The 24,819-nt window shown below is 38.9% G+C and overlaps 1 protein-coding gene across 4 annotated transcripts in view; it reads right to left on the bottom strand.

The window, feature by feature from the left end:
• Positions 1 to 24,819, bottom strand: part of RAPGEF2 (Rap guanine nucleotide exchange factor 2) — a 155,698-nt gene that overhangs the window by 68,670 nt on the left and 62,209 nt on the right. For 3 of the 4 annotated variants that reach the window (XM_081925886.1, XM_081925889.1, XM_081925888.1), the window contains exons 5-7: positions 10,682 to 10,757; positions 8,622 to 8,789; positions 5,929 to 5,946 (exon numbers count right to left, since the gene is read on the bottom strand). In XM_081925886.1, the coding sequence (XP_081782012.1) occupies positions 5,929 to 5,946; positions 8,622 to 8,789; positions 10,682 to 10,757 (262 nt within the window). The remainder of the gene's footprint in view (positions 1 to 5,928; positions 5,947 to 8,621; positions 8,790 to 10,681; positions 10,758 to 24,819) is intronic. The other variant, XM_081925887.1, reaches the window with a different exon arrangement.

The following is a 24,819-nucleotide window of genomic DNA, read 5'->3' as shown; positions in this document are numbered from 1 at the left end:
GAGCTGTTACTGTGGATGAATCCATAATCCAGATCTTTAATACACCCAGCACTGAGCACAGACACATTGGTGCCTTAGCTGGGTTTGCTTCTGACACCTGCCAATCTTGCTTTAATTGCAGATTGGTTAGTCATATAGCACATTCTGTTCTTAGCTTTTAGAGAAAAACATTCCATTTACATTTCCTACTGCTTAAAAGAGCAGCAGTGTGTATAAAGGTATTAAATATTTTTAATCCATGACTCCTGTTTAAATAGCTACTTTAAAACAGAAACATTAGAAAACTATGGAAGTGTTTGCGCCATTCCAGCTAATGCCAGCTGTTTTGTTAGCAGGATTTAATAACTAAACTAGAAAAGCCTGCCATATGCAAACACACAAGTTTTATGCTGCAAAAATACTTTAAAATCTATTTTAATTATACCTCAAAAAAGGAGGCTTAAGTGTTCACATATCTTACAAATGTTATACCTTGGAGCATTTCAAATGTTTCAAAAGCAACAGCATTAAAGCAATCCTGGCTAGTACAGGTGGTAGCCCTCAATTTTTAAATTTGCATATTTATGGATGCTTATGCATATTTATGGATTACTGAAGGAACTATCACACAAACAGGATCATTCTTCCTTTGCATCAGCCAATGTCGAGGGGAGAGGCAATCCTGCTTAGGGCACTGCTCAGGTGCACAATAGAGTTTAGAGAGCTTGTAGCAATCTTGTGCACCCAAGCCCATAGCTTAGCAGGATTGCTCACACTTTGCAACAGCGATCCTGCTTAGTGCTGGGTTCCAAAAGCGCTGTTTGAAGCATCTATCTTTGAACGTTTGGAGGAAAGGGCTTCAAACAGTGCTTTTGAGAAATTATTTAAGGCAGCCACTGCACTCCTGTTTTAGAGGGCCTGAGGTTCCCCACTCCTGCTATAGTTAATGACAGAGTGGGCACTGTAACTGCTCCTTACTCTGCTAGGACACCACAGGACGAAGGAAAGGGAGTATGCTTGGGGACCTGGGAGTGGCAAGAGAGTAGCCGATGGTGCAAGAGTTCAGTCAAGGTATCTGAAGGTTTATGTTCCATTTAGCCTTGTCTTCCAAAGTCCCTGGATTTCAATCAAAGTCACGCTCCAACAGTTACTCATAACATCCCTCATTTTCCGTGCTGAAGCTCCCTCAGTTCTCAGACATGCTGCTTTGAGGACTGGCCAGCTACTTGGACTTGGGTTCTGCGGTGGCAAAACTATGGTCCCAGTTAAGTATGTGCAGCTACTTATTTCAGACATGTTCAAGTCTCCTTAAAATCATAGCCATCGACCCTGATGTGATCGGTCTAAAGTAAGCAGTCCACAACTTTAATCAGAATAATGAGTTTTGCTGTTGTTTTTATAACAATCATAAAATTATGGATACTTGGAGTTTGAACAGTCAGGGATTGATTGATTGATTGATTGATTGATTGATTGACTGACTGACTGACTGATTGATTAGTTAGTCACCCTTAATAAATATTCATTGGGTATCTTACAAACAAAACATTTATAAATAGAGAATGACATCCAATAGTGGCCACCCACTAGTGGACCAGGCTTCCACTGGTGAGACAAGACTTACCCTTCCTCTCCTTCCCTTCCCCCTGCACCTCCCATACAGCCCAAAAGTTCAGGCCACAGAGAAGGGGAAACTTGTATGGCATGGATACCCTCCCATTATACTTTTTAGGAAAAGAATAAAAAAAGACAGGAAAATACTTAAATTTCATAGCTACAGTACCATGGCCAAGAAAGCCCTTTCCCTGGTAGATATATGCCAGTGATCAGATGTCATGCAACCAGAGCAAGGCTTAAGGTTTGAGTAGGCTATGCAGGAGGCAATCTTCCAGGAAACCTGCCCTAAGCCAGTTAGGGCTTGTCGGGTTGAAACCAGCTCTTTAATTCCCAGGAATGAGCTGAAAGTCAGGAGTTGCATATATTGACAGACATTTCATCTCTAGGTGTGATCAGATTAAATGTATTTACTGCATACTGACTGGTTACCTCTGCACAAGTCATAGCAGACGAGTGCCCCCACTCATTAAAAATGGCAGCTCAACAACAAATTTTGATGCATGAATTTGACTGAATACTATAGATTATATTTTTATTCATCAACATGAAACTAATACCAATATCTCTATTCCTTCTCTAGAACTACAAAAGGATGCAAGATGCCCAAGCATAATGTATATACAATATTCAAATATTGCAAAGTTAGTAGCAAACCAGTGGTGAAGAAAAGTTTTAGTATTCAATGTTTTTCCAAGTTTTTAACAATTGTCTGTCATTCAATTTTCTACTGAATTTATGTACAGGTTTCAATTTTCTATTATTAAATGGATTTCTCTCAAGGAAGGTTGCCCAGTCTTCTCTTAACAAATAAGCATACATTTAACACTAGCATTTAATGTGACACAACTCCACATTTGAGTAATTCAGAAAAAAATGCCACCTGATAAAAAAACTGCTTATTGAAGAATATCTCAGTAACTCTCTTAACAGATTTATAAGCTTACAGGGCAGGCAACCCAGCACTGTCAATTTTCACAAATTGGAAACAGGACCCAGACTGGCAGGCATATTACTGACACCTAAATTGCCTAAAATGCAGCATGGCTTGATACACAACACCCTTATTACAGTGAATTTCCAAAGCAACCAAAAGATGGGTCCAATTATGGCATCAATACAAGCTCTTCTTCCAAGGGGAATGGAAGAAGAGCAAATCCCAGTGGACACACACGTTTGCAGCAAAGATGATGTAATGTATAGAGACAGAAAGGTATCCTCAGACAGAAGCTGAAACTTAGGTAAACAGACCACACAGTACCTTGAACTGCTGTGTACTTCTTTCAACAGTGTGTGTGTGTGTGTGTGTGTGTGTGTGTGTGCGCACACACACACACACACACACACACACACACACACAATGGCAACAGAAACTGTAACAGTATCTCAGGTTGTTATCCATACGTTTGCCACTCTGATATGATAAAAAAAAGAAGCAGTACTGGCTATGAGTTAAGAATAGTCACTCAAGTACCTTGTGAAAATATAAATTTAGGATATACGTAAGCAAAACAAAGTTAAATATGCCACTACAGCTAACGAATCCATCCATCCTGACATACATCAAAGCCCTAAATGTTCTTAAATCATTATACTTTAGGAATACTTAGAACCTGGTTATTTTGTCTAGTACAAAAACTACTTTTGACTTCTACCCTCAGATGCTGCTAATCTCTATAGGTTTTCAGATGTTAGGATGAAATATTACAACTGAAAGTATTAAAAAGTGCAGCCTATGAAAAATCAATGAAATTAATAGTGTTAAGCTACTATTAAGTATTAAACCACTAACTTTAGATATACAGCTAGACATAGGTTGCAAACATAGTACAGTCGTACCTTGGATCCCAAACGCCTTGCAACTTGAATGTTTTGGCTCCCAAATGCCGCTAACCCAGAAGTGAGTGTTCCGGTTTGCAAACGTTCTTTGGAAGCCGAACGACCAGCACGGCTTCTGCGGCTTCCGATTGAGTGCAGGAAGCTCCTGAAGCCAATCGGAAACAACGCCTTGGTTGTCAAACATTTTCAGAAGTTGAACGGATTCCGTTCGACAACCAAGGTAAGCCTGTAACATAGTATTTAACTACTACTTTTAATATTTTTTATTTACAGAATTGTATTAATGGTGTGAAGTCAAGCTTATATATTGATCTTCACCTTTCCTGAACAGTATATAAAAAGATACAGTGGTCTCTGATGCATTATCTATCTTACTAGTAAAAAAATAATTCGCCTTACATATATCTATTACAAAGACAAATCAAGCCCTACGAGGAACGGTTGAGGAAGTTGGGTATGTTTCGCCTCATAAAAAGGGGACTGAGAGGAGACATGAGAGCCATCTTCAAACATCTAAAGGGCTGTCACAACAATAAGCAAACTTTTTTTTTCCTGCTCCAAAGGCTAGGACCTGAACCAATAGATTCAAGTTATAAGAAAGAAGATTCTAACTAAACATCAGGAAGAACTTTCTGACAGTAAGAGCTATTCCATGGTGAAACAGACTTCCACCACAAGTGGTGGGCTCTCCTTCCTTGGATGTTTTTAAGCAGAGATTGGATAGCCACCTGTCATGTATAATCTAGTGAGATTCCTGCATTGCAGGGGGCTGCACTAGATGGCCCTGGCGATTCCTTCCAACTCTACAATTATATGATTCTATGACCCAGAATCTGGAGCTGGGTTGGTTTAAAAATATTGCGGCCCCTATTTGACCCACCAAGCTGTTACTGACAAACCATGCAGACACTGACATAGTATCAAAGGAACAACTAGCTTAAAGTGAGCTCCTGTTATTTAGATGGAGCATGGCATGCTTCTACCAACCATCAGCTGATGAATGGTGGAAGCGCATCTTGGCCCAGGAGCAGAAAGTGGTTTGCACTGAAACATCTGCGAAAATGAATGGGGGCGGGGGACAACTCCATTTTAGCAGTGGTTTCAATACAAATCATTTCTTGCTCCTGTAGCAACTTGAAGGTGCAAGTGCGCCTTCAAAGAGGCTCATCACCTGACATCACTGACAACTGTGAAATATGGCCTGTGAAGGTTAGGGAAGATTTCTACCTCTGTTGCAGTCTATGCATACCCCCTAATGCTTACATAACTGTGTTGGATTCACTGCCACATGTGCAAATGGGGTGAAAATAGCGATTGACAACTGCTGTGATAGTATAGAATGTTTGTAAACAGTAAAAATTCAGGTAGTAAAAGTGTCAACATTCATGAAAGGAGAAATGAGGCAGAGAAGAGTGGGGCTGAGGAAGCTCCAAAGTGAACCTTGTGCTCTCCTGCTAGGGACATCAAAGCATCTACATATATTACACACAGAGACATATTACATTCAGTATCCTTTTATCAACCAGCGTTCCAGTAAGATGCCTTCTGATGTTGTGTATTTGGCATTCTCAGAGGCCACTGCAGTCATAATTTTACACAAACACACCATGATTGCAATTTAAAATAAAAACAGTTATGCTATAGTGATTATGCTATTACTACCTTAAATTTATATGCAAGATAAAACACTGGAAGGATAATATAACCATAATAATTATATGTTTTATGCATGTTTTTCACTGCTTGCTTACAATAGTCTAAAAATCATAATTCTGTGACATAAAATTAACTCTTACTAGCTAGTTCATAACAAATATCACACTGTTTAAATTTTAAACAAGTGAAAATACTGCCACAAATAATTAAAGTAATTCCGTAAGTCCCTCCCCTCCAGCTTCCATTCCACTTTGTGTTTCAACACCTTCTGTATTTTAGGAACGTGTGGCTTCTATAGTATCTTTAGGTGCAACTAATATAGAACAGAATCAAAATAATCTGTTTTATAACAGTACCACTTACAATATTACAAATTTATTATTACGCCTTACAAATATTCAGCTTGTATCAGAGCCATTATCTACAAACTTCTGCTTCAAAATGCAACAGCTAAAGAGTAAGATAGAGACACTGGTTGGGTAATGGATATTAAATGAGGACATAAATGGATAATGTTCTGTTCAATGTGAGTACTTTATCATTTCTGTATGTCATATACTGATACAACATGACGACTTCTAACAACAAAATACACCACCACAGGCAATGAATTATTATTTTTTTAAGGTAAAAACTGAAATGCAAGTAATGGTGATGTCACTAGGCTCTATCTACATTCAGTTTGTGTGATTTTAACTGAAGGTAAACTGTGTATCATATAGTGTAACAGAATGGATGCAGCACAAATTTAGCAACAGCAAACTAGTATTAAGACATTAGTTACACTCCAAAGGGGGGGGGGGTGAAGGGTTAGAGGACCATACACATAAGTTACAATACCTGCTGTTTAGTGCATTCCTGTGAGCCAAAATGAAATGAATGCCATATAGGAGGAAAGGAAAAGATGAACATTATCAGAGATGCTCAAAACATATAGTACTATTATGAAACTAATGCTATTATGTAAGGAAGGTTCTTAAATGGACTTATGAGTTTGGTGTAGATACTCTCCCTGACCCATATGGCCACTTAACATACAACAGTATAATAACAGCATTGCTAGTATTTGTCAAGCACTTTCCTTTAAAACATAACATATATTCACTTCTCTGTCATCATGTACACTAGTCTTTGAAACACAGTCAGCTGATCACATACTATCTCAATCAGTATATCTACATATTATAACCCTAAAAGAAACTATAACACTGTAAAGAAATTCATATTTTATTTGGCAGCCATGTTTTCCTGCCTTGATATGTATAGCACAAAAGGGAAGACTTGCATCTCTAAACTCTCTGTGGGTACATATGAGAAAACCATATCTAAAATGAGGTTCTTTGCATGTTCCTACCATGTGTTTGGAGAGGCACGTCTTCCCACAAACAAACTGATTAACTTTGAGTAATGGGAACATATGATCATAAATTAACATTTTCCTTTTAGTCATTCATAAAACTGATCAAGAAGTATGCCATATTAGTACACCACAAATCAACTTATTAGATTTCAGTAAATTGTTCATAATAAAATTACAATGAAAGCTGGGGTTACATCAAAACCTGAAAAATCAAGCCTTCTGTCATACAAGGAAAACACCTAAGTATTGAAGAATCTCACAAGACATCTAAGAAAAAACTTGGACAATTAACAAGAGACATAGTTAAACCTTTAGGTGCTAACAGTTGCAGGTGGAATTGTAGATGGAAATTGACAAGAATTTTTAAAATTCTTAATTAAATTCCTAATTTAATTAATTTAATTTTAATTAACTCCTAATTTTTAGGAAAGGAAACAGTGGGAAATCCTGAGTACTTTAAAATCCGAGAGAGCACATGAAGTATCTCAAATGGCTATGTACTCCTGAGGCTTTATATTGTGAGTTCCTACAGAGTTAATCACAAACACTAAAGAATAGCTCACATAGTCATTTTGGGAGACTTTTATTCCCTGCATGAAGAACTGTATTCCATATCAGCTCAGGAATACAATTATGTGAAGATAAATCATGTGAACTAGCAATATATAGGGAGATGCTGGTTCTCTTTTCATAACATTGTGAAATGTTTCTGGTTTGTCAAGTCTTCCAGTGAAACTATATTTTTTGAGGTGCTTATAGTAGTTTTAAATGTTTGTTTTCCTTGATTGTATACCTCTCTGGAGCTTTGAGAAAAGAACTATTAAAATACTTGTTAAATATGCAACACAGCCTCAATATACGTGATTGTGAGGATTTTTTGTTGCCACACAACAATACTGAGTATTATTATTTATAGAAATATGGTGTCACTGCCTTTTGCTCCTCAAGGCAATTCAGATTAACAAAACAAATTCTTAATATTAGAAAAAAGTGAAAGCAACAAAACTACAATAAAAACAAAGTAAGAAACAAATATAACTTATGAGTTGAAACTCATTAAAAGCCTGATGAAATAAAAATGTATTGACTGCCACACAAAAACCATTTATGATGCAGCCAGTCAAGCCTCTATCAGGAGAAAGCTACACAGATAAGGAAAGGCCCAATCTCACACTACCATTACCCTTGGTGGCAGAATAGAACAGGGCTTCAGATGATGACTGATAGGCATCTTCATGCAGAAGGATACAGTCCCAAGGAGGACACTCTGGTCCCAAGACATTTATAATTTTATAGGCATGTGTAAATGTCATAATTCCCCATACAATTATGTACTAGAATACTGTTTGCATAATGGAAAGTGCTAATATGAATAGCACTGGTGCCAAATTAGTTCCAGCAATGTGCAGCTGATAGTGTGAATTAGTAAGAAACAATACTTGATGATGATGATGATGATTTTGATAATGATAATAATAATAATAAATGTTTTAATGAAACATCCATCTTAAGGTCTTAGGCACACAGAACACAAATATGGGTTTCTTCTATTTTGAAAATCAGTGTTCACAATTTTGTAATTCTACACTACAGTGATGAACTGTGAAGACTTTTCTCCATCAGTCTGAGAATGCAGAATAATTATAATTTGAAGGCTAAAGCAATATAGACATAATGCTCTCTCAGATGATAAAGGCATGGTGTAGATTTGTTAGAACAATTTGATATTAGTCACATCAGTATAAACAACCCGCTCTGGTCTACTTCTCATGCTGAGAAGAGATAAAGCAAAATAATGGCCTAAATAGATGATAGTGCTTCAAGAAGAAGTGGCTATTCACAGAACTTAATGTTTCAGTGATTGGTTTATTGATGTCTTTTAAACTAAATAAAGTCAGCAGAATTATCTATTACAGAGATCAAATTTGAATAAAGTGTTTTAAGCTGGCATTTTGAAGCTGATCTGCTCCAAAAGCGGTATTTCTAAACTATTCCAATGACTCTTAACTACAAGTTCAGTTTCTTCTTTATAGCGACTAAAGAATCTCCTGCACATGAAATTTTAAGAAAGGCAAATTGTGGCCATGTGAATCTTTCACAAAATGAGAATGAGCATTTGGCAACTGCTAATATTCAAATTTGTTACACTATCAAAATAATTTGGATGGCTTACCGTGTGATAACCTCTAGGTAACGGTGGTTTCCCTACGGGATAAGCATCCACAGTGTCAATAATTGTTTGTCTTTCTCCTTTTTGATTGATTTTCCTAAATCTCCGTCGAGATTGTCTATGAGATGCTTGTCGCTGGAAATATTCTTCATTTTCATCCATATAATCCACCTGATAAAAAGGCATATTTAATAGCAAAAAATTACATTTTGTAATATGATAAAAATAAATAAGGCTATGGATGGCCTCTTCTCTGCTACAATTAGAAAGCCCGAGCATTCATTTCAGTTTGAGATAGAACACACAAAATGGTACTCTCACAGAAATCAGCAGTAAGTAGTTATAAAACTTCCTGCATTTTCCACAGTAGAAGCTATTCCTACATAGTGAGAATGAGCAGGCATAATTATTAAGACAATTACTCAGCTGACATTCATATATTCTACAACTGACTTACTGTGCGTGTGCACACCTGTGTATTTAGAAGCGTCTGTTTTTTACTCTCTCACACAGAAAGCTAGTTTATTACTGGGGAGGAAAAAAGAACATTTCTGAAGGAAGCAAACTTGAAGCTTTCCGGCTGATCTCAATAAGCCATTGGGGAGCTACCCCTCCCATCCTGTGGGAGCCAGCTCTTCTAAAACACAGCATCCTATTTCCTCTAAAGCAAGCAAAATTTTAAAAAGAAAAAAGAAAGGTTTGAAGGAAAACTGCACAAGGGTACTATAATAATGTCAACCCCCACAAAAAATCTTCTGATACACACCTACAACAAGTATTGTATTTTGCATCTTGCACACAGCCGTTTCTATTTTGGAGATGGTAGAAATCTGGATACTCAGCTGCTAAGGTAACACTGTATTTGATAAGGCTCTGAGCTATGACAAAGCATGCAACAACTATTTTATAAACAACTCGGTGCCAATTCTGAATGCTACTGCAAGTATTGTGTAAAGTAGTATTAGCTGCAATACTGTATTGTGAGGCTCTACACCCACTGCTTGAAATATGGAAGAGGGGCAATGTCCTTGTTTCATATGGTGATTAATCCAATTATAGCAGGAAAAGCGGAAATCAGTCACCAAAAGGAAGTATTTAAAAATGTAAATGTTCCCTATGCGCAGTGACAAGAATTTTTACTTAGAATTTGTAGAGTTGGAAGGTGCCATGAGGGTCATCTAGTCCAACCCAAAACATTTCGCTTTACAAAACAAAAGCAAAAAACCACCAAAAACAATAAGGTGCAAAGCAATTATGTAATGGATTTTAAAAAGCCTGAAATGTGGGGGGGGGGATGGGGGATGGGAGGTCTTGAAGGAAATTGAATGATCAGACTAGACCAACCTGAAAAGTAGGTTGTAGAGCTTCCTAAAAGGTCACTTTGTGAATCTGCTAGTAGATATATTAATTGTGTGCTCAGAAGGCCTATGTAAGAATGTTTCTTTGCACAAAAATGAATTTATTCGCTCTGCTGGCCACTAAATTAGATATTCTGGCAGTATCTCCAGGTGTGTTGCTAAATCCAGCTATCTTAAAGAAATCTTTAAAAATTTATACAAAACTAGGATTCCTTATTCAACACTGAATTTTAATCTTTATAACAGATAAAATATAGTTATCCTGTATGCATACCTATTGTACACATAATGACTTGGATTCTAAGGCAAGTTAACTTAAGAAAGTTCACGGGAAGAAAGTTTCCCATACCCTCATTCCCTCTGCAGCCACTTGTGCCTAAATAAACTTGTTCAGACAACTGGGGGTGGGGGCTCCTCCTGAGCAACATGGGAGAGCTGTCCAGCACCGTTCTATATAGTTCAGGACACACACACCCTTTCTAGACAGGTTTTTCAAGGGTTGCAGGTGGATGCAGGAGACAGGAGTTCTAGAATCATAGACTGCAGAGTTGGAAGGGACATAGGACTTTATTTCCATGGTCTTCCTTAAATTAACCTATTTTAAAACCCAAGCAACTAACTCGTTTTAAAGATGGCAAATGATACACTTCTCAAATACATAATTGTGCATTTCCTTAACACAGACATTCATCTAGTTATGCTTACCACAATCATTTCAGATGGCTCTAGAACAATGCATTCACAGCCACGTCTGAAGCTTCCTGCAGAACGTTTGCCAAAACTGAAAGAGGACAGAAAATTCTTTGAGCAAAACCAAGTCTATAAAGCTACAGTTTTAAAATTTAATGCTACGCACATGACAAAACCACATTTTCAATCAAGTTTCGTCTTCTTCTGAGGCAATATCAGGGGTGGGAGTGTATTGACAATACAAATTAGACTTAAAGGCTGCTTAAAATTTATGGGATTCTTCATTTTGTATTTTTGGCACACATGTTTCATAGTAGAAATTTGTCCCATTACTTTCTCCAATACTATACTGTTGACTACTAAGGCACATGGATCCAAATGTAAAATGTAAGACATTAGAACCACTCTTAAAATAGAAAAACTCAAAACGTTTATTCTCACCTCAGCAACAAATTTTGCTTGTACTGATAAAATGCAAGTCACTTGTAAAAATCTGTTAAACCACTAAGTACCTGTCTTTATATAGCCGAAATGTCAATAATTAGAAACTGCTATACTTGCTCAGCATCACAATGATGTTATGCTAGCATTACGAGGACTATATTACACAGCAATCACTGTAGTAGAAAGGCAGTTTCTGGTTACTGGAGAAAAATGTTCGTAATCTTTGCCACTCCCTTTTCCTCTCAACCTGAATCCATCTGTGCCTCACGATATATGTGGAATTTCAGGTCTTTCAGCTCCAGAGCAGGAGTTCTCTAACCTTGTAGCCCCGGGGCCCACTTCAGATGCCTGAAAATTACTGAGGTCAGCCAGTGACAAAATGGTGGCGCAGGAGCAGAAGCAGTTACAAAATAGAGGGCAAGTTTGACAATCAACTGGCAATAATGGACATCACTTTCTACTAATATGTCATCCATCTTTGGAAATGTGTAAATTCTTCACTACTGTGTTTTCCTTGCGGCGAGCAGTTCCATCGATTAATTTTCTTCAAGCTAAGCACAGAAATTTGCTATGGAGGTATTGTGACTGAGTATCCCCATTTTAGGCAGAATTTGCTGATCTGATGAAGGTGGCTTTTTCTTTTTCCCTTCCTACCCCCACTTGCCTCCCATCTCCTGTAGTTTCCATTCACCTTTTACATTCAACTTGAACCTTAAAGGTAAAGGTAAAGGTACCCCTGCCCGTACGGGCCAGTCTTGACAGACTCTAGGGTTGTGCGCTCATCTCACTCTAGAGGCCGTGAGCTGGCGTCCGAAGACACTTCCGGGCCACGTGGCCAGCGTGACGAAGCTGCAGCTGGTGAGCCAGCACCAGCGCAGTGCACGGAAACGCTGTTTACCTTCCCGCTGTAAAGCGGTCCCTATTTATCTACTTGCACTTAAGGGTGCTTTCGAACTGCTAGGTGGGCAGGAGCTGGGACCAAACGACGGGAGCTCACCCCGCCGTGGGGATTCGAACCGCCGACCATGCGATCGGCAAGTCCTAGGCGCTGAGGTTTTACCCACAGCGCCACCCGCATCCCAACTTGAACCTTACTCTCCTCCAACTGCTAATAGTGTCTTTCATCCCTCCTCTCTGGTTTTTTATATTCACTTCTTCCTCCTACAACACCTTTCCTTCCTTATCCCTTTCATTTCTATTTCCTGTTTGCTGTACTATTTTTTTTTTCATTAACATTCATGGTGAATATTAACATTTTAGCTTCCTTCCTAATTTCCTTCAACACTTCCTGTGAGAACTTCCTTTCCCTTTTCTTTCTTCATTGAACTCTTCTCCCTGCCACCATTGCTCCAGCTAGCGCTGGAATCAGCTGAAGGCTATGTCATGACTTGGGGGCAGGGAAGGCAAGTGAAGAGGCACTGGGCAGGCTATGGCACTGAAGCCCGCTTGAACATTGCCTAAAGCCCACTGGTGCATCCTGGCCCACTGTCGAGAAACAATGCTCCGCAACCACACTTCTTTGCTCATGGCATTCACCTTCCCACTTTCCATCCTTAAGTCAGCAATTTTAATTGAGTAAATCAATTAAGTTATTGCACTCATACTACGAAGGCTGAATTTAGATTATCAATGAGAGCCTCTAGGTCAGGGTTACCTAAATGCCAGAGTACAAAGTTGTCAAACCTGAATTTTTAGGAATGTAAATGAAATAAAGTCAAGAAATGTCAATATATAATCAATATTTATTAATCATCAAACAACATTACTAAGAATCATCTTATTAAATACAGAGATCCCACACTGGCAAGGGAGGTGCACTCTGTATAAGTCAATTCCCTTTATTTATGAGGCTCGCCATTCCTAATTAATTTTTGCAGTATAACTTGTGAACTCCTTTTCCACCATAGGCCCTATTCAAAGCATGCTTTTGACTCCATGCTCTTTATTCTCCCCATGTGGTCCCACTGGTCAAATGGGGTCACTCTTCACAGCACAAATGAAAAGCAGCATTATCATGCAAGAGACTACCTTGAGATTGGTCACGTAAGCCAAATCATCATCATCATCATCATCACCACCACCATTTTATTATTTATACACCGCCTATCTGACTGGTGTAGTAAAATTGTATCACACAGAGGGAAGGGAATAAACAGTCTTGGTATAGTAATTCTGCTGTCGTCCCGGTACTGGGATTGCTCTAATCCTACAAGCCCATGAAACTTATTTGATTCCCAATTTGAATAGGTCAGTTGTCTTGAGGTGGAAGTGCAAGCTCCTTAAACAAACCATGCTTTGTGGTGGGAACTGAATGATATTTCACCACCTTAAGTGATCAAGAGATCAGTTAAAATTACACCTGAAAATTATATGTCAGCTAAATTATGCAGCAGTTTATACAGATATTCACTGCTGAAATTAATCTGCAGGGACTCCAACATTTATTTTTGCATTTAGACTGAGAGTATGCTGAGTGCACAGACTGATAGAAGTATCATAATTTTTCTTTGGGACTCTGATTCAAAGGCTGACTAGGAATGCCATGGGGAACAGACAGCAGCAAGAATGCTATGTCATGAGACAGGATGACCTAATTCTGCATCACCTCATCCCCTGTCCTGGGTAGACAGTCAGACTTAACCCTTGGCACCAATTAGGAATTAAGGAATGCTGGGAAGAAATGCAAGAGTAGAACCTCTCCCACTCTCAGAAATCTCCCTCTCCCATAGGACCCTATTCCTAAAATAACCATATTCCTTCTTGTTATCTCTTAGCACCTTTTGATACTATTGACCATTGTATTCTCAAGAGGTTCTGTGAGTTAGGAATCAGAGCCATGACATCATGGTGGTTTTGCTCCAAGCTGCAGGGATGTTTCCAGAGAATGGCACAGGGAATTCCAAACTCTGCAGCATTCCATTTATTTAAGGGCTTTATGCACTGCTTCTCACTATATGTCTCAAAGACATTTTCAAAAAATATATACAATACACAAAACTGACACCGTAGATTAAAAGATCAAGAAAGAGAACCATTAAAACAACTTTAATAATACAAACAGCCTGGCATCTGAAACTTAGCAAGGACAGTGCTGCCTGATTTCTAATGGAGGAGGTTCCATAGAGTTGGGCACACTACACTTAAAGCACAACTTCTGGTTGTCATGAGACATCCTTTTGGTCCATGGGGGAAGGGAGTGTCATTAATAGTGCTCCCATCCAGTTACGCTGTGGCATCCTGCAAGATTTAATCTTGTCCCACATGCTATTTAACATCAGTATGAAGCTGCCAAGAACAGTCATCCAGAGCTCTGGGGCTCATTGCCACCAATATGCAGATGATACCCAGGTCTATTTCTCCATGCCATTAGAACCAGATGAAGCTGTTTTATGCTAAACCACTCCCTGGGGGCAGGGGTTGAATGAGGTCCAATAACTTAGGCTGAAACCTGGCACGAGAGGTTGCTATATGGTTCTTGTATACAGGAATTAAATGAATGGTGTGCTCTTGATGATCTCTCTCTCTCTCTCTCTCTCTCTCTCACACACACACACACACACATAGCAAGGGGTGCCTATTTCCAGCTCCGGCTGATACACCACTTACCTCTGTTTCTGGACTGGGATGGACTTGCCTTGGTGGCTCATGTTAAGAGTACTGTAATGTAATCTCTGTAGGGCTACCCTTGAAGTCAATCCAGAAACTATAGAAAGAGCAGAACTCAACCTCCAGAGAGCTGACTGCTCCACCTGTTGTGATGGTGCAATGGCACTTTTTCACTCTGGCACCACTGGGCCAGCCCTCACTTAAATATAGTGCAACCACCTCACAGTACACCAGTTACACAAATTTCTACAAATTACCTCAGATTATCTAGTGGGGGACTTGTGTGAGGGAAAACTTCATAATTTGGAGTCTCAGGCAGGATTTGATCAAACAAACAAAGATTTTATTAAACAAAGGAAGTTTATGACACAAAGTGGGTAAAACAAAGGATACTTCAGGTTATAATGTTATTTCAGGTAACCGTTCACCTAATAATATTGATACTAAATCTAACTGATGTTATGGACTTCTAATCAAGCACAACTTCTTTTAAACTTCAGTTGCTTGTGTTCAGTTACTTCGCTTCAGGTAGATGCTACAGGTTTGTTTTGTTTTTTTAGACTAAAGGGTAAATGCTCAGCTTATTTCCAGTTCTTTCACTTCAGTTCTTTCTCAGTTGCACAGCTGTTGCCGCTTAATACTTTGGTTCTTAAACAAGGTGGTACTTCCTGTCAGTTACACACCCCTTTGACAACCCTACACCTGAGCTACTCCAAGTAACAGGCCCAAGGGATCACCATACCCCTATTAGCTGGTTTCGGAGTCTTCTCTTTTTGTAGCAGAATCTCTCCCCTCCTGACTGGAATAAGACCTAAGTAGACTGTATCTTTACAGCTTCTACTTCTCCTGGCTCTGGCCTCAGCCTCCCAGTTAATTCCTGGCCTATTATTCTCACAGGACACCACACACTGTCCTTCACACTAAGCTCAGAGACTCCTTTCTGTAGCTTTTGATATATTCCTCAGATGTTTCTACCCAGAACCAACTCTCTCTCCTCTCACTCCCTATCTCCCAACCTGAAACCTCTCTCCAAATCCTCTCCTTTTCAACTCCCTCTCCTGGAACCCCGGCCAATCAAAAGCTGCCATTCGTTAACCATTTACTGGCAGGGGAAAAGAAAAAGAAAACACTTGGTGACCCAACCTGCCCAGCAAAACAAACTTTTCCGTCACACCTGTGCATATTACATATGTTTTGCAGGATCTGCGTTGGCCACCGCTTTGTTAGTAGGCTCAATTCAAAGTGTTAATATTGACATAATAAAGCCCTGAACACCTTTCCCCTGTATAAACGGGGGGGGGGGAGGCTTTCACTGATACAGGGCTTCTATGAAGTGGCACCCTTACTGTGGAACGCCCTCTCTCTAGATGCAAAGATGACTCTTACGCTTTGGGGCTTCTAACATCCAGTTGAGACTTATTTGTTAGCACAGGCCTCTGGTGGAAACTGAATGTTCAAGGTCCTGTTACTACTGTAACAAAGAACTGGTTTGAGGATCATAGAAAGTGTACTCTTTCACTGTTGGTTTTAACACTTTGATAATGCTTTTTTATTTGTGTGTGTTGTGTTCTGATTTATATAACATTTTGTAAGCCACTCTGGGATCTACTATTGATGAAAGAAGTTTGAAAGTTCAATGAATGAGTAGAGAAATAACAACAATAATGGAGCAACATTGTTGCCTTCATTTTTTTACTCTTTTTTGGGGGTGGGGGGTGCTGTCATGAACCGCTCGTGTACTTAAAAAATTTACCATTACAACACCACTGAAAGTTGCACATGCTTTCATAGTACTATATCTTTGCATATCTTCTCCTATTACACTATCTCAGTCTGGCACAGATAACACAACAACCTAGACTAAAGCAGACTCAAAACAAAGCTTACCTCACCTTTTCCAGAACAGATTCATACAGTACAGCCATTTGGCATTGAAGTAAGCCCTCTTAAAAATATGCTTACAATGGACAGAATCAAAGCATTCCTAACTGGCTGGAAAAATGGAAGTCGCTTCACTTGTATAGTTAATTTTATTATAATATTCACTTAAGAAGAAAATGCTCCATATGGTTCTATAAAAAGTAAATGGTTTCCAAGGGAACAAACATACTTGCTCTACTAATTGTTCTGAATATAAAATATGCTCTCAAGCTACACTATTTCCAAAACCTAATTTAAAGGCATGGCTGAAAGCATGTTCTCTCTTACCTCTTAATGTTTCATTCATTCTGCCATTATAATGAGAAATCAGAGAAGGGTAGGATCTATGCCTTATAGTTCAGTTGACTGATTTGAAACTTGGAAGTGTAGGGGAAGGTATGCAGGGCTGTTTTAAACATATGCAGCGCTGGGGTGCAAAGATCCACCCAACACACAGACACCCCCGGTTTCCCAGTCCCAGGAGGGCGGAGCCGGCCGGCCACCTCAGCGTCTTGCTGGCTCAGTCACCCCCAAACTCACAGAGCCACCCGCAGCAGAAGAGCCCGTCGCGGCACTCCAACCGATGGGCAGGCTCTTCCTCAGACTCAACTCTCAGGCCCCGGACTCTCGGCCTGGCTCCCCTGAGAGCCCGGCACCCAGGTGCCCTTCACCCCTAGCACCTATAGGTAAGACAGCCCTGAAGGTATGTTTAAGGATGGTCCATCTCCAAATTGGAAAATAATTGATGAGAAATTATTTATTTTGAATGAGTTAAAAGTTTATAAGGGACTCTGGCAAGTTGACAGGTGTTCTGTGTTTTCCTTCCATAGGCTTTGTGGGGTGCTTTTTTCTGCAGAAAGATGTATCCAATTATACCATGTGTTTTGGAAAACTGGTTGTTCTTCTGTTGCACAGACGTGATGTGTCTGTCCCAGTGAACAAACAAATCTGTGAGTAGGATCCATACCTTTGCCCCCTTCAGCCATCCAGCGCCAAGGTACTTGTGAAGCTGAAACTAACCACAGGGTAGGATACCACACCATATTAATAATGCGTGTTTGGAGTGTGGCCCTTAACAGCCATAATTTCCTGGCATTTTGAAGACTGAGTTAACATGGGAACTCTTTAACACAGTATGTTAAACCAAAAGGTATTTTTTAATGTTGCTGCTGTTTTTTTCATTTTACAAATCATGTCAGAAAAGCATAATCCTCTCTTCTGTCTGTTCAGCAGAACAATGACCTGCATAGAAACCAGGTTTTACTACTGTATTTGCTTAGCAGTCAGAATTACATCATGAAAAATTATTATAACAATTGTAAAAAGGATGCCAAAACATCAGCTGCACTCTAAATACAGAAAGAGAATCAAGCATTTCTGATTCAAGTATAGAAAATGTTTGCTGGCCATACTTTTTATCTGCATATTTGAAACAAGACAGAAAGCTACTACTGTACAGAAAACTGCATTTGTTGTCTCCAAGCTATGCAAACCCTTAACAATATTTTTTAAAACACTCGTTATTTAGAAGCACCAAAAAGAGTAGGGGAGTAACAAAATATGCTGAGAACATGCACACACATGAGCAAATTGGAGACAAAAAGACAATCTGTACAATTTTCCTATGTTAATTAAAAATACCATGACATCAACAGGCCAGAGGAACTTTCTCCATCCAAGTGTTCTATTCACAAACATCCACATTGTCAGATATGCTATAATACACACTGGCAAGTAATTCAAAATTTTCAACAAAAAAGTTACAGTATTCATTATTACTCCCTTGCCCTTGCTGGGCCTCTACATTCCTAGTTTTCATGTCCAACTTCACTTCAGTGGAATGTTATTCATCATGAGAATAAATGCTGCAAATGTTGCGCCAATACCAAAAAAATAAATAAATCCTGGTGAATCCAAGGTTTATTTAGCATATTCAAAATGCATTAACCACCTTCTGTGGTTTTAACTCCCAGGTCTGAGTTTGACATTCCAACCACTACATCACACTTTAGCTTCCTAAAGTACTTCTGCTATGGGGCAGCTATATAAATTTAAAAGGTAAATAAATATGGGGAAAGCAAAATGTCACTTAGAGAAGGATCTAAAATATTTTCCTTGAAGCTTGAACTTGTTTAATTCTGGATTGTTTTATTTGATGGTTTGATGTGTCGTATATTGCTTTGAATTTTTTTCTTTAAAATATAATGCAGAATAGAAATGAAAGGAATAATAATATTAATAATAACAACTAATTCCATTGAGGCAACAACAACAACAACAAAATGACACCTAGACAATCTGTTGTAGCGACCATAATCTAGATGTAAGGTGTCATTTGGCGATTAGCTTATATATCTGAATTTCTAACACTGATAATGAGTCAAATGTGACCCTGAGCCCAAAATTCATTAATGCCCCACCCACCAGTTCTGTAGGGGCGGAGTAGGTATGCTTCCAATCTATGCATTAAATAACATACAATATTTTATGCCATAAGACTGTTAACCATAAACACCACACCATGGACAATACATATGGATCAAATAGAAAGATCTTAAGCCAAATACAAGGCAAGGATTTACTTCACGGGTGAAGGGAAACCAAATTACAAAAACTATAACAGGAGCTGCAGGGCAGAGGAGATGTTAATACTTTCAGACACCTGTGTGAGCTTCCACATCTCTGGTGAAGAAAGAATGTTCATGAAAGAGTAAGCATTTCTATCTCATCTAGAACCACCAGCATTATGAACTCACTTGTTTAAAACAGCTTTGAGACAAACCAATGTACTACTCTGACAGTCTAATCATAAGGAAAGGTTTGCTGCAATAGCCCTCAGTGTCATCATTGTTTAAGCACCAGGCTACATTTCTATTAGGGACGCGGGTAGCGCTGTGGGTTAAACCACAGAGCCTAGGATTTGCCGATCAGAAGGTCGGCGGTTTGAATCCCCGTGACGGGGTGAGCTCCTGTTGCTCGGTCCCAACCTAGCAGTTCGAAAGCACGTCAAAGTGTAAGTAGATAAATAGGTACCGCTCTGGAAGGAAGGTAAATGGCGTTTCCGTGCGCTGCTCTGGTTCACCAGAAGCGGCTTAGTCATGCTGGCCACATGACCCGGAAGCTGTACGCCCGCCTCCCTCGGCCAATAAAGCGAGATGAGCACCGCAACCCCAGAGTCAGTCATGACTGGACCTAATGGTCAGGGGTCCCTTTTATCTTTTTACATTTCTATTGTTCATTCCAACTGCAGATTCCCATCACCTTTAAACAAACAAACAAACATTGGTTTTTGTCTCATACTGCTGGATTTTTTAAAATGAAGTTCCATTATTAAACCCGAACTGATTGTTTGCAATCTTATGCACGGTTGCCTGGCAGTAAGGCCAACTGAATATTGTGGTACTTACTTCTGAGTGCACAAGCACATGAATGTGCTGCCCTTTGCTTTCCCTGTTGGAACAGATTCAACGGTAGTTCTTTGAAGACAGCAAAATATTTCCAAAACTTCATAACTACGGCAGCTTGTGTCTCAACAGAACACAAATTGCTATTCGGATCAGCTAGGATATGGCATAATGATTGGGCATAAGCCTCCAGATGTGAAAACCAGGGTTTGAGAGGCTCTCTCATCACAAGACAAAAAGGCTCAAGGAGGAAAATAGCCTGAAACAAACTATCAATAGCTACTAAAGAATAAGGCTAAGCAATATATTATCTCATAGATTCTCCAGTCCTCAGAGTGCTTCAGCTTAAGTGCTATTCATTTCAATGGTACTTGCAGAAGCACAGTTCATTTGGGGCTCAGGTGTGCTGTATATCAAAACAAGGAGACTCAAGAGCAAACAACTGCTGCAATGTCTTATTTATAGGGACTCAGTTACTGAAAGGCGTCTTGAGCATTTGGAAGGGGCAGATCTACTACAATTGACTTGTGTTTTCCAAAAGGATCCTTTTTATTTCATTGAAAGGAAGATAGAAAGTAACTGCAAAGAATCTTTTGAAGTCTCCATGAAAAGCAGTTTGCATGCTGTTTTAGCAGTCTACTGCAGATGTTAAAGAACAGTCAGGATTCCCTTGGGCAGAGGATAGACCTTGAACCCACTTGTTCCTTTTAGGGTTTAATTCTAAACACTAAGAGATTTATTATTTTTTTCATTCGGCTTTGGATAGATTCTAAGCCCTGTCTTTGTTCTTTTGCTATTTTATTGTTTTATTATGATTCCATGCAAAATACTGTATTGCAGCTGTATACAACATGTATACATGTTTTCTTTTGAAAACTTAACAGTTAAAAAATGAAAACATTTGAGCTTCCCTTCTTTCAATGATTGTGTTTGATGATGTAGAGAAATAAGAAATACTTTATTTTCCTTTACCAATCAAAAGCCAATGTTTCATTTCAAATGTCACAGCCAATCACAAACAAACAACCACACCCTAGGGCAACCCCAACCTCTCTCACCACTAAAGAAACACAAGTGAATAGCAGAGAACCTGCGCAAGCGACGCTGACACACAACCCCACATATATTAAGTAAAAAAGAAACATCGCCACCTGACCCCACCCCCACTCACCTTTCCCCCCTCCACCTCCTTCCCCCTTTTCTTCCTAATGCCTCAAGAAATGAAACTGATCTGTAAAAAATGTTACAGTGATACCTCGGGTTAAGTACTTAATTCGTTCCGGAGGTCTGTTCTTAACCTGAAACTGTTCTTAACTTGAAGCACCACTTTAGCTAATGGGGCCTCCCGCTGCGCCACTGCTGCAGGATTTCTGTTCTTATCCTGAAGCAAAGTTCTTAACCCAAGGTAATATTTCTGGGTTAGTGGAGTCTGTAACCTGAAGCGTATGTAACCTGAAGTGTATGTAACCCGAGGTACCACTGTACTTGGGGGGGGGGGGAGAGACATTGCACATACTTTTGTAAACCAAGAAAATCTTTAATAAAAATACATTTTAAAAAAGAAAGAAAAATCACTAAGCAATGTTTCCTATAGATGAATGTATTTCTGAAAAATATATTTGGAGTTATCAAGGAATGGGACAGCTTTTACCATTTCTGATACTCTGCCTGCACTTCCAAGACATGCAAAAGCAACTCACAACTATTAGATAAACTGCAAATGAAAAACATGGTAAACATATAACTCATATATATGCCTTTTAAATACTCCTTATTTATCCTCATTTCCTTTGTTCCCTTTGCACACAAAGCAACTCTCCAAATCTCCTCCAGAGGGTTTCCCAATCTTTTGGAGAAGATTTAGTGTGTGCTTGCAACACTGCAGTGCAAAAATTGAATCCCTTCCTTTTCTGCTTATGGAAGCTTTATATCATGTGATACCACACACTCTATGTATTATATTGTTTACTTTTAAGAATAGACCAAACAATGACATTTGCAGATAAAAAGGGGGGGCGAGAAAAAGAAGGGAGGACTGGGGAATGGTTAATTTGTATTCTATGAGAAACCCTTTAATAAAATGATAGCGGCAAAAACAATCCTTAACTAACACGCAGAACTGAATGTAAAAATTGTGATCTAGAATAACTACAACTTAGATCAAAATAGCTGTGCAACCAATTCTACATGCCCAGCTTGAGCTTGGACTTAGGTTTCTTGAACAGAAGCTACTACACCATGATAGATCACAAGTGACTTTTGAAAAATAGAAGTATTCCAAAAGCAGTTTATAAATATAGCATGAGATATGTGCTATGCAAAGAAAAAGTAACAATCTCACAGAAATATCAAATCTTTTAAATACTCTATACCAAAATAAAAGTTGACATCAATCCAACTTGATTGCATACTTTGTTTAATATATTGCGATTAATATGGTGGATTCAAGTAAAGACGTACAATAAATGAAACACAAAAATAAACTGAGAGGTAGTAATCCTGAACAAACAAATAACAGAATTAATCTCCTTTTTTACATTTACTGTATAGTCTACCATTCCTTCTAGTAATTCAGAGCTGAATTTGTTACCTCACAATATTCACTATCACAAGTTAGGATTAAGCTGACGTGTGGCTATTTACCCATCTCAGAACAGAGCAGAAATTTGAACCTGGGTGTTTAAAATCTCAAACACTCTTAGCAGCTATATAAGTGGAACCTCTACGAACAGAGATTAAAACCTTCTAAAATCTCTCTTGTAAAGCATCTCTTGTCTAAGCAATTTGTCACCTGTTGTTTTAAGCATCTATTTTCTTCTTGCCACCCAACTAATGTTAATTTCCATTAATCATGTCATATCTAAAATTTAGATTGCATTTGTTCTGGCAAATGCCTATTAACCTTAAAGGTGCTCCAGAGATAATAAATTGAGTTCACTGTCAATCAGTATGAGTGATGTTTTAAGCAATGCCAGTGAAAAAGTTCTACTGTATATTTCACTGTAAGTTTTTCAACTATTTTTTAGGACAGTATTACAGCAGGTCCTATTACAAGATACAAGGTACTGTATAGTATTTTATCTGAATTCTTACCACTTACCTTAAATATAAATGTTCAATTTTATCATTTTTTGTTAAAACATAAAAAAGAAATGTTTGAATTAATGCTTTGAGTTCAATTATCATTTGCTAGAATTTCACTTAAAGTCATGAAAAAGAGCAGATCATAAGGCCTGAATACAATACAAAACATACTTCTTTACACCTATCAGCAACTTCTAGCATGCCAGACAAACATATGCCTATTTGAACCACATTACTTTCACACATTCCATTCATATCCCAATGTAGATGTTGATTCACACTAAGTGCATATCCAAATACGCAAACAAAGTGTGGATTCGAATTTGTGCCCTTTTGATCTAGGGGTCTCAGTAAACAACAAGCTTAACATGAGTCAACAGTGTGATGCAGCAGCAAAAAGGCTTAAGCTATTCTAAGCTGCATCAACAGAAGTATAGTGCCCCAGTCAAGGGAAGTCATAGCATCACTCTATTCTGCCTTGGTCAGACCGCAATTGGAGTAACGTGCCAGCTTTTGAGTGCCCCAATTTAAAAAAGTTATTGACGAGCTGAAACGTGTGCAGAGGAGGGATGATCAAGGCTCTGGAAACCAAGCCCAATGACAAACAGTTGAGGGAGTTGCGCATGTTTAGCCTGAATATTAGGAGACTGAGAGGAGATATGAGAGCTATCTTCAAATATATAAAGGGCAAGAAGATGGAGCAAGCTTGTTTTCTCCTGTTCCAGAGGCTAGGACTTGAACCAATGGATTCAAGTTACAAGAAAGGAGATTCTGACTTACTGTCAGAAAGCTCTTCCTGGTGTTAAGAGCTGTTCAACAGTGGAACAAGATTCCCTTGAGAGGTGGTAGACTCTCCTCCCTTGGAGGTTTTTAAGCAGCAGTTGGATGGCCATCTGTCGTGTATGATCTAGTTGGTATTCCTGCATTGCAGGGGATTGAACTAGATGACCCTTGGAATCCCTTCCAACTCTACAATTATATGATTCTATGATCAAGCCGATACTGGGGCTAACAGAAAAGAAGGGAATGTGATTGTGCTGACTGACACACCCCATACCATCTTTCATCCTGTACCAAAGGGTTCCTCAACTGTCTGAACAAGTTTTGGGGGGCACTGCAGGGCTGCAGGGAAAAATTAGCATAACACTGCATCCCTTCTTCATCCATTAGACCAAGAGCCTTTTGTGAGCAGAAGAACACATAAGGGATGTAATATATCTAAAATTTTATGTAGTGCAAACCAGTAACTTCTGCATTCAGATGCACATCTAATTTATACTGTTGACTTCCAACATACGAGCACAAGGTTGTGTGCATGTACAATCGCCTTCTGGGATCAACATGTAGAGATACAATCCTCCAAGCAGTGCTATTGTGCAACTTCTGTTCGTTTTAAGGAGTTCACCTGGAAAGCAGCTCAAATCTTTTGAAATGAATGAATATTAAGCTGTAACTAACTGATCACACTTTCTGGTAGTTAATTCGGGAATTTATAAAATGGTCAGTGAATACTGTTATCAGGTAACTACACTTTTTACCAAACACAGTTCTGCAACTGCTTGATATGATACACACGCTATCCATTTGGTTACTACTGCTTTTTAAATCATGATAGAATGCATGCAGTTTCTTGTGGTTTTAATCCACATCTGTGTATTACCTTGCTGACAGCCTCAGGCAAAATGGCATAAAATT

The sequence above is a fragment of the Podarcis melisellensis genome (assembly GCF_964234715.1).
Source record: "Podarcis melisellensis genome assembly, chromosome: 9".
NCBI lineage: Eukaryota > Metazoa > Chordata > Lepidosauria > Squamata > Lacertidae > Podarcis > Podarcis melisellensis.
The sequence above is the reverse complement of the archived record's forward strand: the minus strand, read 5'-3'. Positions and strand labels throughout refer to the sequence as shown.